The sequence below is a fragment of the Gallinula chloropus genome (genome assembly GCF_964237585.1).
Source record: "Gallinula chloropus genome assembly, chromosome: 3".
Lineage (NCBI taxonomy): Eukaryota > Metazoa > Chordata > Aves > Gruiformes > Rallidae > Gallinula > Gallinula chloropus.
This window is the reverse complement of record NC_140087.1, coordinates 11,505,447-11,525,715: the sequence shown is the minus strand read 5'-3', so window position 1 is coordinate 11,525,715 and position 20,269 is coordinate 11,505,447. Positions and strand designations below refer to the sequence as shown.

General features: G+C 47.3%; 1 protein-coding gene across 1 annotated transcript in view; it reads left to right on the top strand.

Annotated features, from left to right (window-relative positions):
• The first annotated feature begins 219 nt into the window (after window positions 1-219).
• Window positions 220-20,269, top strand: part of FOXO3 (forkhead box O3) — an 89,713-nt gene continuing 69,663 nt past the window's right edge. Inside the window, exon 1 of the mRNA XM_084262477.1 lies at window positions 220-972. Coding sequence (XP_084118603.1) covers window positions 391-972 — 582 coding nt within the window. The 5' untranslated portion in view covers window positions 220-390. The remainder of the gene's footprint in view (window positions 973-20,269) is intronic.

Below are 20,269 nucleotides of genomic sequence, written 5' to 3'. Positions count from 1 at the left end.
ACCGCGGGACCGACCGCCGCTCCGCCGGCGCGGAGGGCTGCGCCGCGGGCACCTCCGGCCCCGCCCGGCCAAGCGCTGCTCGCCCTGCGCTGCCGCACCGGCTCCTAATCTGATTTTTTTTTTCCCCCTTTCCCTCCCTCCTTTCCCCCCTCCCCTCCCCCCCCCCCCCCCCCCCCCCGCCGCTCCGGCGTGCGCGCCGCCCGCGGGGAGTAGGGCTCAGGGTACAGCGGAGAGCCTGCCAGACCTTAGCGGAGAGCGGCGGCATGCCCGCCCGGCGGCCCCCCGTCTGCTAGGCTCCCGTCGGCACCGAGGAGGCGGCGGAGGAGGAGCGGGGTCGGCGGCCACCCGCCCCGTCGCAGCGCCCCGCAGCCGCCCGCGGGGGAGGCCAAGATGACAGAGGCGTCGCCCCCCGCCCCGCTCTCGCCCCTGGACGTGGAGCTGGACCCCGAGTTCGAGCCGCAGAGCCGCCCCCGCTCTTGCACCTGGCCCCTGCAGAGGCCCGAGCTGCAGGCCAGCCCAGCCAAGCCCGCCGGCGAGCCGCCCGCCGACGCCGCCTCCATGATCCCCGAGGAGGAGGACGACGAGGAGGAGGGGGGCGGCTCGGCTATGGCCGTCGGCAGCGCAGCCCCCGCGGGCGGGGAAGCGGCAGCGGCCACCGCCGTCCCGGAGGAGGCGGCGCGGCTGCTGGCCCCGCTGCCCGGCGGCGGCCCGGAGGGACCGAGCCTCTCGCCTGGGGGAGCGGCGGCGGCGGGCGGCGGGGGGCTGAGCGGGGGCCCGGCGGCGGCGGCGCCGAGGAAGTGCTCGTCGCGGCGCAACGCGTGGGGCAACCTCTCCTACGCCGACCTCATCACCCGCGCCATCGAGAGCTCCCCGGAGAAGCGCCTCACCCTCTCCCAGATCTACGACTGGATGGTCCGCTGCGTGCCCTACTTCAAGGACAAGGGCGACAGCAACAGCTCGGCCGGATGGAAGGTGAGGTGGGGTCTCGGGGACGCGGCGGACCCACCGTGCCGCCCGGACGGGCGGGCTGCCCGCGGGGGACGCGACCGCGGAGAGAGAGGGGGGTGCCGGCGGCTTTCCCCGACGGCAGTCGTCCGGGCGCTGCTGCTGGCTGTGCTGATGATCGCGCTGTCGCCTTTGCTTGTTCATTTTATTCTTCTATTTTGTTTTTTAACGGAGGAGGGTAAGAAAAGTTTTGGCTCTTTCCTGTTGCTGTGTGCAAGCGGTGAGGGCTCCTGACACTGGGAGCGAGGGACGCTGGAGCGGAGCTGGCTTCTTTGATGTACAAGTGCATAAGGAGGGAAAGAAAAAGAGGGAAAAGGAAAAAAAAAAAAGAAGAGAAAAAATATTTTAAAGGGTGTGTGGGGTTTGTTTTGTTGTAAGTTATACGTACATTTGCTGTAACTCGTGCTGGAAAGAAACAGGGTGGCTCGTACACAGGGTTATCTGAGTCTCAAAGCTCAAATACCGAGCAACTCTATTCTTTTTGGCAAGAAAAACCCCAGTGGTTTCCCACACCTTCCTCAAAGGCAATAGGGGGAAATTCGGTTTTTGACATTTCTTCATAAAGTTAATCAAAGCGACGTGGAGTTTTCGGCTGCTGAGCCGCGGGAACGCTTGGATTGTGATTCCTGCGGTGCCAGTGTGCGAGGGCACTGCCTACTGATAAATCCCTTACAGCTGAGCGTTTTCTGTCCAGCGTTGCGACAGCAGCGAAGATTACTACTGTTTTAGTAAGCGAGGAAAAAACAAAATCTGGTTCTGTGGCTTGTTTACTCAGCATGTGCAAAAGGCACGTTGCAGGCAGGGCTTTACTCTCTCAAAAGGCTGAGCCTAGTAAGGCCTACCAGGAGCTGGTGCTGCACGTAAAGCACATTTGGAGTGATTTCCAGAACTGCTTTTTTCTCTTTTTTTCTTTCTCTCCTCCTCGTTTCCCATGTCCATCTATTAGCGTCTGTCGGACGCCGAAACGTCACGTACTCGCAGCTATAGAGAAATGCAGGTGCTGCTTGCTGTCAGTACTGGTGGTAGAGGTAAATCCTGGTACGGTTCAGTTGCTGCTGAGAGCTGGTACTGGCAGCGCCCGAGACCGAGTTTTTTGAATGGATCATGGCTTGAAGGTGAATTTGCTGTGAAGTTTCATCGTGTTAGAGAGAAATTAAATTTCCTCTTTGAATCTCCCTAGCTCTGGATGAGGGGATAACTTACAGTTTACGAATTGGTCAGAGATACTGCGTGGATGAGACGTTTCTGGCAGTTACTGTGTTAGCAGCCCTGTCTGGTATTTTGGTGCCTGAGCAGGACTCGCTGCTCGGAATTGAAGCGCGGCTGTATGATTTTTACCTTCCGAATGGAGCACTGTGGAGGAAGCATTTCACTGGCAGGCTTGTCTCTGGCTGGGGAACAGACAAACACAAAGTTTATCAGTGGCATAGCTAATTCAAGACAAGGCTTTTTAAAAACACAGCTCCTTTTTACAGCTTTTTGCCTCTGTATTAGGTGTTGAATTTTGATCTGACTTTACAAGTACGACATGGGTATGTGATAAAGGGTTACATCTTCTGATGACAGCCCGTGCCTTCCTAAGTTGTTTGGTTTCACACAGAAGCAGTGGCTTTAGATGTCAGCCACTGTGACAAATCCAGCCTTTTTATCTGATGCTTTGAATTTTCAGTAAATTCTCTGTACTTGATTCAAAGGAAGATTTAGTGAACAATGGGGCTGATAGTGTTTCGGGTTGAATTTGGTGGCAAAACTCCTGTTCTTCTTAGCAATAACAGGATCTGGGCCATAATACAAAGTGCTTACATTGATTAGTATGCTTAATACAGTCACAATTTTTCTGACAATTTATACTGTTAATTTGATATTGATTCCTTTGCTGAGCGGCATTAACGGGTACTTGGAGCTAATTAAAATGTTAAAAACTTGGATCCCTTGAGATTCCCCTGATATAATTTAGTTCAGAAGTTTCTCACAAGCCTTTAAGATGACCTTTCTCCGGAGATGCAAGCGCGCTGGTAGCAGAAAATTCTGCTTCTTTAATGACTGTGAGCTGTCTCTGGAAGTTAGGGCAAGGCAGTGGATCGTGTTAACGGCGGGTGCAGTTGTGCGTGGGTGATAGGGGCATACTGGAAGGGGCAAAGGGGAGGTCAGGAGCTAATAATTTGCCAGGCATCCAAACCCACAAAATTTAATTCCTTAGCAGGGCTAGAGTTTCTTTTAATGTATGTGTGTATACATTCAGAAGAGGACTATTTCGGCTTCTTGGCTGGTACGTAAATTAGTTTGTGCAGAGGCAACACTCTTAAATGGAGACTCCATCTTAATCTCCCGATGCTAAAACACATTATATGTTATTATCATCTTTGTTTCCCTCGCAGGTAATGAATACAACTCTTCAGGAACTAATGTCAGCTTTTCACATCAGCCTCTTTCAGATTGCTGGTTGCACTGAGATTTTAAATGAACAGAAGATACTTCTGTATTGGAAGGCTTTTTATCTTAATTTAGAATGTTTTTACAGAGCTAAGTTCATCTTTGAAGGCAGCAAGCCTATTTAACAATGTTCTGCTCTGGCTCTGAGTGGGAAAATTGTCATTTTAAACACAAGGAAGAAGAGAACTTGGGTTTATTATCTTAGGTATTATATATGAAGTATTAATACTGTTTACAGTGAGATGTGCTGAATGCCATAATCCGTAAACATAGCTGGGATTATACTCCTCAAAACAATTATTTTAAGAGTTATAAATTAAGGTTACAACTACCACTTTTATTTTCTTTTTTATATTCTCCCCCCCCCCCTTTTTTTTTCCTTGGGCGTTAAAGCAGAAGTGAATATTTCAGATGTGGGTAGGAAGGCATATATTACATTTCCGCTAATTCAGATAAAGTTTACCCAATGCTCTGCTTCTCCCCCTGCTTCCCCCCCCCCCCCCCCTCAATTCCCCTCATCCCCCCAACAATCCTCTTTGCTTCCCCTTCCCCTTAGCCCTGACGGGACATTAGCTAACCTAATACTGCCTGACAGCTAACTACGGTGCATCGCTGTAGAGCTGGCACACTGCGGACACTGTGGTGTGCCACGGGCAGCCTGGTTTGATACAATCCCATACGCTTCCACATCACTGAGAAGGGTTTAGGTGCGTGCTTTGATACTTTCTTACTGTCCTGAATTACTTATGGAGGGTCGGTATTGATATTTATCATCGCTGGGGTCTGAGGGTGAGCTGGTTTCACCCTTGCAAAACGCACTGGTGCCGGGTAGCTGCTGCGGGTACTTCCACAGAGCTCCTCGATGAGCAGATCTACTTGTCTTTCCAAATTCAAGTATCCATTGCCCTATCAGCGTCACACAGTCACAAAACCGTGGTGCTACGCTTTTTTTCTCCACCAGGTATTTAGGCTGCAGTAACTCACTTCATTCACTCAGTAACCCTGAGATACAAAAGCGAAACACCTTTGGGTCAGCGTGTGCAGTAGGGGTGCGCAGTTTCACTATAGCTTAAGTACTTCCATATCTCTTCCTATAATGTTATTTTGTAATTTCTTGCAGCAGTATCTTGTGAAATAGTCTTTTCTACATGAAGAGTACACTAGGGGGACTATTTTCCTCTTCGTTGAGCGGTATCGCAAGGCTGTGAATCTGGTTCTTTATACACAGAAACCAGCAATTCCCAAATTTAAATGCAGCTGATTTGCTTTGATTTGTTTTTTATATCCGCAGCCTATTTGTTTTCTGCCTGTTGCATTCATCTTCCTCATGAAAGATAAACACTACGGGCTGGGATATTTACTTTGGAGGGGAGATTTTTGTAAACTTTGTACATGTACCATGTTTTATTGACCAGTGCGTACTGAAGGACTGTGGTCCCTTCACTGTAGTGTGTACATGAGTCTCCTCTCTAATTACTGAGACTTGAAAAGACCTGAGAAATTTGCCAATGATGTAGACAGATGTCTAAATCTGTTAGCCAGATGCTGATAAGCAAGATGTGTCAGGCTTTTATTATCTTTTTGCAAAGGATGTGGGAAGGAAGCAACACCATTCTCCGTTCTTATTTCTCCTTTCTTAGAGTGGTACACAGTGTCTTTATCAGGAGAGGGAGCATAAAAATGGAGTTTGTATAAGGTTCTTTCCCCCCCTTTTCTTTTTTCTTTTCTTTAGACTGTGTTCCCTAGTGAATTGTAGCATGCCTTCTGTTAGATTCTTACCTTTTTCTTCCTTCCCCCCCCTCCCCCCCCCCCCCCCCCATTTTTGTGCTGCCTTGTTTGTCCTTACAGAAAGGTTTGGGTTACAAACTGCAGTCTGATTAATTTTAAGTTTTGATCTACCAAAGCAAGCACGGGTTTAAGCACGTGAATGGATCCTTGGGACTTCACTGGGATTACTTGTGTGCTTAAACTTACTGCTTAAGCATCTTACCTGATCAAAGCCTTTCTGTGTTGTACTGTAACAAAATACTCAGTAACACTTGTAAGTGAATGTTCTGCTGAGCAGTGTGGAGAGATGAGCGGTTCCAGCCCCAAAGTTGAAACCGCTAGATAACAAGCTTCTCGCATCAAAGAGGAGTACACTTCAGTATCAAAGTAACAAATGACTTTTTAAACTTTCCAGTAGAAACCATATGTAGATATTAGTGCACATTATTATTTTATATCTGTAACGTACATCAAAGATCTTACTTTCTCCCCAGCTCATGCAGGCAGGCGACAGCTATTAGAGTAGAGAGAGACCGAGTAGCTCTCCCAGAATCACTGACATTGTTTGATCCACAGTGTGACAGTGAGGAGCACTGAAGGACTTGTTAAATGCAGATATAAACACATGAATATCATCAGCTGCAGAGAGTCACAGGCAAACTTAACTTGGGATGTGAACAGGAAGCCTCCAGTGAATGATGCCGACAGGGTCGCCATTAGGTAGAGCTGCGTGGTACATACTGGAAGCAGTGTTCCTCAATGCTTTAGAGACAGAAGGTTACCAAAAACAGTCACAGGACATCAGTGTTGTTTGTAACAAGTTGTTATTGTCAGTATTGGAGCATATTTAAAATGGGAAACTTGAGAGTCAGAGGTTGGCTCCTACACCTACCTGTGTGTTCAGAAGTACACTAAACACCTTAGCGACTTTCCTGTCCACTGTGTTCGATTGGCTTGAACAAACACCTCCCGAGGCTTTCAGGCTGGGGAAGAGAGGGGTCCTGGCGTTCCTGCCCTGGGATCTCCTGCTCTGCCTGGTTTTGTCCTGGTGAAACAGGCGGTGCCTTACCCGTGAGGCCATTTTGTATTCGGGTCATTTTGGTGGTGCCGCACCGCTCTGCTGTAATCCTGGGAGATTAGGGGAGGCTGGGCACGTGCTGGTGCATTTAGAAAGGCGAGTGATTAGGGTTAGCCCGGTGGTTTTGTGAAAGCTCTTTGTGCTGATGTGGACAGAGTAGAGACCCGGAGTCGGTGGTGGCCTTTGCGGGAGGCAGGCAGTGCTGGGGCGAGCGCAGCCCCCCAGCCCGTGGTGGCTGGGCTGTTTTCAGCCGCCTGGTGTGGGGTGGATGGGGAGAGCGAGCGTGAAATCACCCCAGAAAATTACAATGGCTGTGCTAGGTTCAAAGGGAGGCCGAAGGGATTGCCTTGGAGATAAGGGAAAACTGAGGATAAATAGCCAAAGCGTTTCTGTAGGTGGCAGCCTCCGGAAAGTGCCCTGCAAGGTTTTGGCAGCCAACTATGTTGCGTGGAAGTATGGAAAACCTTTTGTGAGGATTGTTTCTTATTTGCAATGCAATTACAGTAGGTCTTAGCGTAGGGGCGGCTTGCCAAGGGAGAAACTGAAAGTGTTTCCTAATGCAAGTTGTTACTTAGACAAAAATCTTTCCCTGTTGTTTCTCTCCCACTTTTTTAAAAGCCTGACTCCTATATCTCTGTCACAGACAACGTGCCCAAGGGCAGGGCTATAAAATGGCAGCATTAGTTTCTTTTAAAGGTACGAGGCTCTCTGTGTTCTGAGGTAGACTGTCTGTGGAGGAGGATGAGCTCTGAGCATCCTCCTGCCGCTGTTTTGCTCCCCTTGCCATGAAAAACTGTGGTTTACAAGTCTGCACAGGAAAGGGGCCACAGCCTTGCCAGGTCCTAGGGCAGGAGGTGCAGTCAGGTCCAGCAGCATGTAGGGAGCATCCCGATAAGGGTCTGCCTGATAGCACAATGCTCGGGGAGCTGTGGGGTTTTTGGGAGGGTTTTTTTGATGTGGCTTTTCTTAGGGCTGACAGTACGTGCCTAGTGTGGTGCTTCAGGATCAAAATGAAGTGTTCAAGTAATGTGCACAGTCATTCAGTTTTTGGTAGTGCTGGCTCATCACACCATGAGTTAGGTGAAGATTAGGCTTAACCTTTTATTTGCTCTGTTTTTTGTGCTTCGACAAACTTAGGCTGTTCTGTTACAATTTCCTGAGCATTGCCACACACTAAGCTTGGAAAATGAGGTGCATTTAGCCAATTTATGGCCTGACATATGTTAATTAACATTAATTACCTGCTTGAATAGTCCATTTAGCACTTATTATTAAAAAGTGGCTTGTCTACAGAAGGGGATTTTCCTTTAGAGTGAGATGTTTTGTTCTAACTTGCTTAAGACAAAGTCAGGAGGGGGTATCCCGTGCCTCTGTGTGGCAGTACCAGTTTCTTGATGTTCCAGTTGTGCATGGTGGGAGACCACTGCACCAATGACAGGCACCAACTCCTCTCCCATGTGGATTTGACATTTATTTGACATTGACTTAGCTTTCCCAAGGAAACAAGCCTGTTTTCAAGTGTGTTTTGCTGGCCGTGGGTATAGCTCTTGCTTCTCTGGTTGAGGTAGGCAGAGAAAGCTGTGCTTCTCAGCTTGCCAAGAACCACAAGGAGATGTGGAGGCCTGTGGTGATGTGGCCACAGCCCGTCTTTGGGGTGAAGGGGTAGAAAAAACACAGGTGTGGAAGGCTGAATGGGATGCATAGGAGTTGCTGGGGTGTACTGTGGGCACATCTTCAGCTCTGCATGGCCCAGGATGATGGACCTTCAGGCTCCCACAGCCACTGAGAGCAGGCCACTGCTGGAGTGGAGCATGGTCTCCCTCAACAGCAGGTTGTCTTGCTGTATTTATCAGCTGTGTTATTTACAGTATCTCCTGGACGATGCATTGGGCAAGGGTTGTCACAGGTCATTGGCCTAAAATCTGTGAGGTGAGGGGAGTAACAAGTAGAGAACACTCATTCAATTTTCAAATACCAGTATTAAAAAAAAAAAAAAGAAAAAATAAATCCGTTAATCTGTTCCTCAGTTTCCCATCCTCCAGTTCTTCATTCGTGTCTTGGGAGACTCCAGGGATGTTATGTCCTACTTCACCTTCTCCATCCTGCCCTTTGTAGCACCAGCCAGAGGAGCTGCATAGTGCATGGGGTGCCTCTCTGGGAAATAGAGGGCTGGCTCATAACTTTGTGGGGCGTGTTGCAGATCACAGTTGTGTTTCGGTTGGGGGTATGACTGGAGTCTGCAGGACTGATGAAGTGCCATTTCAGGGCAGTGTAAGGTGTTGGGAGCAAGCAAGCAATTGCAGCGGTGCTGTTCCATCCCTGTGGTGTAATAGCAAGGGAGCTGCCTTTCAGTGGGGCTGGAGGAGAAGTGCACTGCTGTGTCGCTATTGCTTTTGGCCAGAATGGTTCCTGCTGATGCTGTGCTTGGCTGGCAGGTCCAGGAGGAGTCATTCTTGCCCTACAATGCCAGAGTCCTTTCTCTGAGCCACCTCCTTTGCACATTTGCTCAAGGACAGACATGCTCGTGATGCTGCTTTGTGGGGAATTTGAGGGCAGGTCGGGAGTTAACAGCATTGGTATCTTGTTAATAATTCTGTGTGTGTCCTACCTGGACTTTGCTTATTGGGGCAATTTTCTTTATCTGTACACTGGTACCTATTAAAAATAAAGGTTATTTAAATACTTCTGATATAAAGCACCTTTGTAAGTATTTGCTGACAGAGAAATGCCTTTCTGGGGATTTGAACTGGTAAAGAAATGCCTTGTGAACATTAGCTCTTACAGCAGACGTGTGCTAACGAATTGAATGGATTGCGTGCTCGGTCGCAACATGCGATGCACTTCAGAGCTGAGTTATGAAATGCTGGGTTCCCACTTAAACGTGTTTATTTGGCAAGGCATTCTTCTGCTCCTTTCGCTTGTCTTCATTATTTTTCCCCCGCTGGTGGAGTTACTGCTCGCTGCCTGTACAGGGACGCAGGGCAGAGGCAACCTGCAGATTGTTGCTGGAGGAAGAGCCACCTGAAGGGAGGAGAATGGTGTGCGGTACCGACACCTTATTGTCAGGGCAGTTTGTTGCCTCCAGGTTTCCTGGAGAGTGCTGCCTGCCAGTTTTGGGGGGCCAGGAGGCTGCTCGCAGTGGGTGTGGGGCTCTCTGCCTGTGCAGTCTCCAGCTGCTGTACACCTGGGTGCTGCCGGCGGTCAGGTGAGTTTCTGTGGGCTGAGTCACTGGATCATGCCACTTCTGCGTCCCTTCACCCATTGCCCGTGTTGAGATGCAGGGTGGGTCCATGCTGACGTCTCCATGCCAAAACCATGCTGAGAGCTTTGGAATGAGGGCAGGAGGCAGGAGTGCTGCCGAAGGTGCAGCTTTTCTCCTTTGACACCTCTGAGGCTGCCTTCTCGCTCTTGTGTTGTGCTATGGGGTCAGCCTGGAGGCTGCTCACAACCCAGTCCTCAGCCTTGCAGTGCCTTCAGGCCAGCCTACTTCCCCATCGGTGGCTTTCCTAGATATTTGGCTCGTCCTGGGGAGCGGCAGGCACCATGGGGATTGTGACCAGAAAAAGTTTTTAAGAAAAAGTTTTTGGTAACTTTGCTGGATCCAGAGTCATGTGAGCAGGTTTGGGCTGGATGCCAGCACTGACAGGGAGGTAACATCTGCTTATCCCAACCCCAGCAGAGTGGGAGGCAGCAGATAAGCTGGAAGGCTGATGCGGACCAAGAGTGGTCTGCTGGGGGAGGACAGATAGAGGAGCACCCAAACACGTGGGCGTGCGTCCCTTTGGGATCCCCTTTGCCTCCTGGCTGCTGTGACTGCTCAGTTCGTAGTGGGAATGAAATCTGGTTTGCATGGATGCAGCCCAGTGAATGACAGCGTGGCTTCCATGGGTAGATGAAGTACAGAGAGCAGGGTCTGACTCTTGTCCATGCTAAAGGCCACGTTGGAGCAGCAGAGGGGGGCTCTCCTGTTGTGCTGTGGCAGCGTGCTCTTGCACTAATGTAAGACAGAACCAAGCAGTGCTTAAAATCCAGCTTGCAGCTGAGCCTGGACTCCCTGTGAGGACTGAGCACGACCAGGGACTGTTTGCAACAGTGTTGTGCTTAGGTAAACAAAGCTTTGTTTAAAAACATATTAATTACCTAATAATATTCTCATACAAGCTGCTCTCCTAGTCTAGACATCTAGTACCTCTGATACTGGAGATGATTTGCCCATGTTACTTAGTGTTTCCTTACACTGTACCGTGTTGGTTTCTGTATTTTTTTTCCGAAATAGGATGAAGAAGAATAAATATGTTATCCTAAAGAAGTCATTTTAGGACATGACTGACATGGCCATATTTCTTTTATCTAGAATGTGGACTGAATTATCTTGATAGATACTCCAGTTATGAGTGTCAGCACTCTTAAAACCTGCTGCATTTAGGGTTTTTTTCTCTCACCATGCTAGCTCTTCAAACAGATATTTCAGCTCTCCAAAGACACGTTATGACCAACGTTAGCCCTACTTTCCCACATGAAATCTACAGTGTAAACATACCTTAAAATGCAAGACTTAATTCAGATCAACAGTTTCTGATTTCGCAGGTATTTATGAAGTTAGGCTGTGAACCCCTATCTTGTGTAAATATATTTGCTAGTACTTCATGGGGGATTTATCAGTTTCATATATAAAGTTCTAGATATGCTTAGTACATAAATTTGGCGTCTGATAAGTGACAACAGTGCTCAACAAAGAATGTCTTTGTGTGAGACTCTCACAGGCTCCCACGTTATCACCTTTTGCTGATTGGTTTTGTGCTGAGAGCAGCGATGTGGTTTCCTGAAAGCCTATAACCTACTGTTTGTTCTGCAAAACTGCTCTGGACTTTAACTAATTTTCAGAGAATGTATTTTTCCAGGAATTCGTAGGAGAAGGTGATGCCAGTTCAAGCCGTGTCCTGAGATGCTTGTAAGCTGAGACACACAGAGCTGCTGTCCCTGTTTTTGTGCAACACGATCTGTTGTGTTTAAAAGTTTCACTGTATGGGGGAACTCAAAACCATTTGTCTGAGATGTCAGGTTTCAGAGTGAATGGCACTTCTTTAAGTATTCATCAAGGCCTACAATGAGAGGCTGCTGGTCCTACAATGCCTTTGTAGGAGAACCAGTGTTGGCACCAAGAATGATGCTGCCGCTGAGGAGCTGTCAAGACTCCCAAGCGTTTTGGGAATCTTGCACAAGGACTCTCTGCGTTTGTGTAGCTTGAGCCATGTATGTGGCCCAGATAAACAGGGCACATCTAACATCTTTGTTTCGGATGGAAATCTTACTGGAGCTCTGAATGGATTGGACTTTCCAACCTAGCTTGTGTAGCAACCAAAAGCTCTGAACCTAATATTGTTACTCGATGGTGTGATTCTTGCTTCCTGTAGCACGTTGAGGTTTATTCCTTGTGCCATTGCTCTCCGGCCTGGTTCATGCACAGTAAAAATACTTCTGAATAAAATGTACTAGAAGTTTTGCACACTTGGGGTAGTAGAGAAATCTTTTATGAGGAGCTGTGTTTTAGAAAGCTCTGGGGAAGGGAGCTGCGTGCTTCAGAAGGTATTTGAAAATTGACAGTGAGGCCAGTTTATGTACTGAAAAAGAGAGATGGTGTGTAGGCCATGATGTAGTGACATACAGGGCTGGGAGGAGGAAGGATACTGTGAACCAGCAGTAGGGAGTAAATCAACCTGAGGTATGTTCATAGACATCTGACGTCTGGTGGGCCTAGTGGGGTAGCTTGGAGCAGGTGGAAGCAGCATACTGTTTACCTAATTAGAAACATAAATAAAATCTTTCCAAGGGTTTTTTTTTTTTTTTTCTAAATTAAAATGCATTTGAAGCATATGTCAGACTTCTTACATCCAGGAAAGATCTCTGAAACCCTACCGTTCCTTGGGGAGGCTGTTTGTAGCCCACACCCTTTAGCAGTCTGCCAGGTACCAGGTCTTCCTGGTTGGAGGATGGAGTGGGACGTTAGCAGCTGGAGATGTTGGGGTTCTTCCTCAGCGTATCCATACTCATCTTTTATCTCTGGGAGAAGGTCTGTCATTTGAGGTCATAACCAGGGAATTGGGGGGGGAGGGGGGGTGGGAATCCCAAATAAAATTGTCATAGTTGAAATCATTGAAGGTTTCACCTTGGGTTTGTTTACTGAGGAGTCAGTGATGGTGGGCATCGGGGCCTGGCCTGCTGTACAGTCAGAGCAGTTCTGTATCTCCAGTGTATTTTACACACTGAGGAGACAAAGATGATGCTAATTGCAAGAGAAACTACTTAACTGCTTTATATTATGTTTGAAATGAAGGGGGAATAACACTGATTGAATGACCTATTTTGACTTTCTCAGTATAATGTGTTTAATGTTTTAGTCTTTTTCTGGACAGTGAATTATAATTTTATCAAATCCTGATGGAAATGACTGTGTTGCTGGGCAAAGTATTTTATCCTCACAGTTTTAACTGCAGAGTTACCTCTTGCAGCTTGACTTGATGGCAGGAGTTTTCTCTTTTGGCTGGAAATGTTCTTTTGCTATTCAACACAGCGACAGCAGATTTTTTTTTTAATACAAAATAAGGACCTGTCAGGAAGAATATAAAATAAGGCACTGAAAGAGTCTAATTTAGAAGGAGAAAGGGCATAAATCTCCACCTCTCTCTGATGATGGGAGGCCAGAGTACAGCAAGAAGCATTTCCCTGCTGTAAAATTTGGTCCTGATACTGGAGAAGTTGTTCTGTTAAAGGCACAGCTGTATCTAACCTCTTTACAAGTTTTTTTGACGTTATTTTTGGTTCATATCTGGATGTTGCATAGGGGGATTCTTAGACGGCGAAGCGCCGCTATTAGGGTCTGCTCTGCTTATTGTGCCATGACAGAAATTGTTAGCTGTTTTGGACTGGTGTCAGGCAGAATAATACTGAATAAGTCCCAGATGAATGTGGGTGGTGAAAGGAGAAAAATAACTTCAAATAAAGAGGGGTATTATCAACTGAGCAGCCAGTGTTGATCCTGTGGTGCTGAAAAATGGGAGAAGGAAAAATATTCTTCCCCCCCCCCCTTTTTTTTTTAAAGGTGGAAAATCTTAGCTGAAAAATCTGTTCTAACCAGAGTTTGTTTCCCTACTTCAACTCAGAGTAACTTGGCATTGGTGCAACAGCGGTGCAAAGTGTTGAGAAGGAGAACAGAAGTACAAACAACCCTCCAAAACTTGAGAGGACCCTTAGATTCTTTGTCCATTTAGGACAAGATGACCTGTAGCGTCACTTGCAGCTGCTGGATCCAAGAGTATAAATAGTGAAAAGAACACTGATTTGGCCAGGATAAAATGTTCATTTTGGGTTTTTCCAACAGCTGTGTCAGGACTTAACCCAGGCTTCTCATGTGTCATTTTTTATTCAGGCTCATGCTAAGCAAATGGAATGACAGTGTTCTCTAATGGGGAGGTGGGGGGAAGAAGGAGAGAAGTAAAAGAAAAAAGTAGTAAATTGAGAAATAGTGTAGATTTGGCATCCCATCAGCCTGAAGGAAAACCAGTTTGCTTGTACAGTATGATAGCAGTTGGTTCAGAAATTAAGTATGGATTTCCTTCAATTGTAGTTGAATCATGACATCTTACTAAATTTATCCAGTCTTGAGTGCCTGGTTTCTGGTCTGACATTTTCATTGGATGGCTGTTGGTTGTGGGTTTTTTAAAAGCAAAACCAAACAAAACCCTAAAACCCCTACCCAACAAAAAACCCCAAATATCTCCCCACCTGAGTAAAGCCCACAACAAAACCCCAAACCTCTCTATGGGCTGAGATGATAGTGTCCTTATTTTCAGCAGGAAACTATATCTGATATCAAAACACCTATTTTGCTGGGTGGGTAAGGCAGCAGCTTTCTCTCTAGAAGCACCATGATACAGCAGTTGGTTTCAAGCAATGCCAGTGATGAGCCTTTCCTGTGTTCCAGGAGCAGACAGGGACTAGGAAAGTTGGATTTCACATGGCTTGACCATTAACTGCAGATTGCTGGAGTGTCTCTGTGGGTAGTTCTTGCTGTTCAGTGAAGTGCTGAGGAGAAGCACTAAGTAAGAGCGTACTTCATTTACACGAAAATCTACACCGAAAAAAATGTTTCAATATAAAAGCCAAGAGCTTGAGAAGTACAAAATGTCAGAAATAAAGGTGCCTCTAACAGTTGAAATTACTTCTCGTGCTTGCTATGACACTGTTGTTAGTAACGAGCTTGTACACTCTATCTAGCCCTGGTCTCCTTGTTGGGCTGGAGGCTTTGAGGGGTGTTCAGGGTTTCAGCTCATCTGCCGTGATCTGGGTGTGGGCCCTGTGCCATATTCGTTGCACTCAGCTCTGAGTAAAGAAATACACCCATCCACGTGTGCTTGTGTGTGTCATTCACCTCCCCAGTATCTGCGGGATTCCCCGATGAGCACTGTCCCAGCCCTACATCCTCTTCTCACCCCCCTTCCTGGTCTCATATTCCAGCCTCCTTCCCTGCAATTCCCAGTCCTGCTCTGTGCATCCCTCCTTCCTCTTCCTGTGATCTCCCAGCCTTCAGCCCACCTATCCTGTTTTTTCTCTCTGCTCTGCTTGTCCATCTTGCTTGGGTTTTTTTTTTTGTCAAGCTTCCTGTTCCACATTTCTCCCCTGCCCCCGGATTCCCTGTTTCCTCTGTCTTGCATATCCCAGCCACTTGTCCTGTTTCTATTCCAGTTTCAGTTCAGGTTTGCAAAGCCCTTAGCAATGGGGAGCAGGGTTTTATAGTAGGAAGTGTTAGACAATATGAGGTGTAGGTGGGGCTCACAGCACCACCTATAATTTAAAACATTGTTTATTTTTTTTAACTAATCCACCCTTAGGTAAGCAGTCCTGATGCTGTCAGGGTGCATGCAGATCCTTACTTATTTGGATGGTCTGATTACTTCTGCTGATATGGAGTACACAGGGGTTGGCTCACTTGTGTAAGAGATGGAGGATCCAGCCTCAGAGAGATTCTGATTTCTATTTTTCTGTGGCCTAAACTAGACAGCCAATGGTGCTTGAGATTATACAGTTCACAGAGGTACTGAATGTTACGCATAGTAATTGATCTTATTTCTGTGGTGAGGGGCTGTTCCTTTTTCCTTCCCTATCAGTGAGGAGACAGACAAGTTCCTTACTGATAATGTATGACATGAAAATATGCAATCTGTAGTCATGCCATAATCTGTGTCTTCTAGTAGGTGCCCTCTGACTTGGTATATTCAGAGTAAGAAATAGAGCCTTTTCCTTCCATAGCTCTCTGGTTTTATTGTTTGTTTTGCCTCTGCTTCTGGCTTCATGCTTGGTCTTCAATGATTCTGGTAAATGCTTCCACCTCTAGGTGGAAAGACTGTCATGGTTTTCTTGAGAGCAAAATTTGACTGAGAAACTCAAACTGAGTTGTTGCTTAAAACTGCAGGCCGATGCCTTGGAGCATGGGAGGGTGGACATTTTAGCTGCTGTGGCTGGGCATGACTTGGCTTTGCTTGCAGTCAGTAGGCAGCTTCCAATGGACTTTGGTGCTCCATCAAGTCATTTAATGGTGTGAATAACCTTATATCGAGCTTTTAAAGAGCTTATGCATAGAGTACGCAGTTTATGAGTCCCTTGTTTTGAGCTTTATCAGGAAGGAACTTTAATCAGGTAACAGGGTGGCCCGACCTCTTTCCATCACAATAAGGTGCGTGCTAACAGGCAGCTCAACAAATAGTGCAGAGGCAAATCTGGCATGCCCTGCTTCCTCTCCCACAAGAGAGCTGTGGTTTATTCTCTGTTGCTGCTCCCCAGGCCGTTTCAGCAGGTTGGTCGGCTGAGGGGTTCACCGGTAGTAGCTAATGCCTTTCAAGTACCCGAGCTTCAGTTTCCCAGGCTATTGATAACAGCTGTTTAGTCACAGCTCTCTGGGTCACAATGTACAGGGATTTTCTGATGGTTGTGGTGACCTTGGGGGGGAATTAGACTGGATGTAATGTTTCCAAGAATTGGAGACGCCTGTGCCATTGAGCTGGTGCATGTTGCTGCATCAATTACTAGCATTGGCAGGATTTTGCTTTAGGGGAATCTCGCAGCTACATCACAGTCTTGTTATTAGTAGAGTATTGTTAATTGGTTTTAATACAGGCCAGATATTTGCAGGGAGGAAGGACCTTAAATAGTTGGTTTCTGTGGAGTATTTTCCCTATACACAACTCTGTTGCAGCACATACCCTGGTACTGTATCTCACTTTAGTTTTGGGGAAATGTGTGGAAATGCACGTTTGGTGTGTAATTGTCGTCCTTGGGTGAGGAATCGCTGCGTGGTTCCCCCAGCCTCCTCCAAAGCCATCAGTGACAACTGAAACTCTGTGTGGAGATTTTGTAACTTTTTTTTTTGCAGTGTGTTGAATCATGATAAGGGGATGCAGCACTTTACTAACTGGGGCTGCAGTGGCGTAGGCACCCCGGTGAGCTTGTGCAGGAGGGAATGCCCAGAAAACCCCTCAGTTTTTGCCTGCAGCCCCCGGTCTGAATCTCCTGAGCCTGTCAGAGCAGTCATGACACATCATGCTCAGGTGCTTTTAATTTATGACCTAACAGATTGTGGATGTGCCTCTTGGCAGGTGACAAAGGAGCATGTGGGTGACCCTGCTTCACCAGCTCGAGTTTTGAGCCACAGAGTTTCTCTGCAGGAGATCGGGGCCAGACTTAGGCCTATACTTCCCTCTGCTTTTCAGTTTGGTTCCAGTGCAGCAGGGTGTTTACACAGGCCTGCGCAGGCCAAACCCCTTGCTCGCATGGTCGCTGAAGTTGCTGGGAGTCCACTGTGGAAATGCAGGCTGCTGCCCCCTCCCCCTCCTCCCCCCCACCTCCCCACACTCCCACTTCAGCCGTTTGGTTGTTTGCTGTGTCCATAATTGACTGTCAAAGAGTTGGGTTTAATTCAAGCACTGGTGGGGTTTTCCTCAAAATGCCTGTGTAACGTTAAGCCCGGTAGGAGTTGCAAATGTAAATATGTTTACATAAAAACGAGGAATGCATGAAAAAATGGGCATTGCTGAAGCAGCCAAAAGCAGCGTGATGATATGCTGGAGGGGCACTGAAAATGTAGGTTGCCTCCAGAAGTAAATCCCAACCAGAATGGCTTGCAGTCCCGGCCTTCTGCTGTGCTCCCTGCCTGCCTCGGCTGCTGAGGCGATGCAGGGGCGAAGGCTCAGGCGCCTGTGGGCATCCTTGCGGAGTTTTATAGGGAAGTTTGAAATGCCGGAGCAAAGCGTCAGCTGTATCTGAACGGGCCTTTTGTTTTAGATTTTCTCAGGCAGCAGCAATATCGCTAGCAATCGGGGGAACCTCTGACACCTCAGGTCTCATAACTGGAAGGCATTTTTCACCAGCTGTCCTATTTCAGGTTGTGAGCTGCGGGCACACGCACACCCCCTCGCACACCCCCCGCACACCCCCCCAGCACATTGTTTACTTCCTCTGTAAGTTCTGGGACATTCAGTACTAAGGAGCATGATACGCTTGCATAAACACTCCAGCCAGATTTATCTCTCAAGCCTATCTTTCCTTTCCCGTCTTGGAAAGTGATTAATCTACAGCACACATTTTGTTCTTTGATTGCAGGGCATTATTCTGTAATCATTTACAGTTTTGCAGAACCGTAGCACTGGCTCGATGGAGTATTTCTGTCGTAGCTGCCGCTCTTGGCCGAAACTTTAGCTGTGTAAGGCGAGGAGAGAGTTACAGTTAAGTTCTGTGTCTTGTTAGAATTGTTTCCTTTTACCTTGCATGCTTTCTGAGCATTAAAAAAAATTGCAAATGTACCTATTTAAAGTGCAGGTAAGTGTCTGCTCAGCAGTGTGTGCTGGGGGCTGGTTTGTAAGTTTTAGAAAGGGTTGTCGGTACTGCAGCGTGCTGGCTGCCAGCTAGGGTTTTCCTATGGGTTTGTGGAGGGTGGAAGAGTTTTAATTCACTTTTGTTTTCTGTGCACACCAGTTAGAAAATGGCAACCTATGTTAGAACCTGTACATACCGTGTGTCTGAGGGAAATGGAAAAGTGAAGAGATTGAAGGTGAATCAGAAATCTGACCTGCCTGTACTGCATCAAGGCTTTTCCATGTGCCCTTTGTGGTGTTGGTTTGCTTTCCACTTTTTCCAGTGTGTGAGGGAAGGGGGTAGGAGAGGTAACAACTTTGAGTTAACATGCTGTAGGTTGAGATTAGGCTATCAAGCAGAGTTTTGTTTTGCTGCAAATGTCCAAGCTGTTAAACCACTTTTTTCAGTTAAAAGGTGTGAAAAGTGGGTAGAGGAAAAAATCAAAACCATTTGATTTAAGGTTCTGATGTGGAAGTAAGTTTATTTTTGCAGTATATGCACACCTTTCCTACAAAGAAAAGGATTTTAACGGACCTTGAGTTGGTGGGTCTGAACCAGTCACCTGCATTGCCAAGCCCAGTCCCTGTCCCTGCAGCACAGGAAGGATAGACAAGCAGCGTTCCAAAGGGTGCACGGAGATCTGGCTGGAGAATCCCATGCACTGTATTGGGCAAAGCTTTTCTGTCACAAACCAAACCCCTGTAGTTAAAATACAGAAGCCACAAGACTGACATACTGGGTGCAAAGACAAGGGGAAACTGAGGGCATTGCAGGTTCAGGGTGTCTGTTAAATGAGATGTCCAGAGGATCCTGTGCCAGGAGTCAGGACAAAAAAATCTTCCAACAGCCTTTCCTGTCAGTCTGATCTTGAGGGCAGGGCAGGACAAAAGAGAGGGGGGTTTCCTCTGGCTACAAAGCCAGCAGTCATTTTAAATGGGCAGATGTCAGAAGAGTATGAGCCTCACATCTCCAGCAGTGAGCTTTGGGGCAGGAAGAACAGGCAGCAAAGACAAGTATTACTGTTTTTTTAATTGATATATAGGGGTATGTACAGCATCTGACCACAAATTTCACTTCTCCATCCTAGAAGAGCAAATTTCTGTGAAGTCCTCACGTGAAGTCCTTAGTTATAAATAGAAGGGAACTTAAAAGCAAGAAGGAAAGCTAAGGCTCTTGTGAATCAGCTGTTTAGGAAAACCACTAAATTGCTGAAGGAAGCAGCAGGTTCAGAGTGGGCCTACATATACAGGCATTCAGCTGCTTGGTTGGGCTCAACCCTAGGGTTAAGGTAGCTGTTCTGTGGTTGTGTGCTCCTTGGGTTGTGACTTTGTGTGGTCTCCATGCCAGTGGGATGATGCCCATGGTTCTAAGCACTGGTAAATGAGTGGCAGCAGCCATACAGGAGGCAGAATGGCATATGGTGCTGCCAAAACACAGCCTTGCAGCGCTCGTGCCTGGGACCCTGGCTGTGGCCTGCTGGAGTGGGTTGTGGCCCAGCTTCAGAAGCTGAATAATTCACATCCAGTTCCCTGTGGTGGGAGCTTCCTCTTGCTGTGTTTGGACACGTGCCATGGGGTCATGGAGTCCGGGTCCAGTTCTGCTCACCCCAAATTCCTTATCGCCTCAAGATGGTTTGTACAAGTTGTACTTGTTTTCCTTTAACAGCAAGGGATGAACCCCATTAATCTTTACTGTTTATATCACTGAGAACTGCTGCCCACAGAAGGATTTCTAGGACGTAGTGGGTTCAGTACAAAGGAATTTCATGCTGAAAGCTTGAGGCCCCATCCTGTCAGGCAGAAATGAGCCTTTACCTCAGTGTGGGTTAATTATTTGTTACTAGCTGACTGAGTAGGCAGGATGGTCATAGACAAGGCATGAGGCTGCTCAACTATGTCCAGAGTAACATTTCTGAGAGTTAGGAGGGGTCATCCTTAGCCCTCCAGAAGTGTCACAGCTAATGTCATGCTGAAGTGGAAAAAGAAACTTTGGGCAAGAATGTGTTTGATTATAGAAAGATACGTGCACTGACAGCGAGACCTCGTTGAGTGGAACAGGTACTAACTGTCAAGGGAGGCTTTG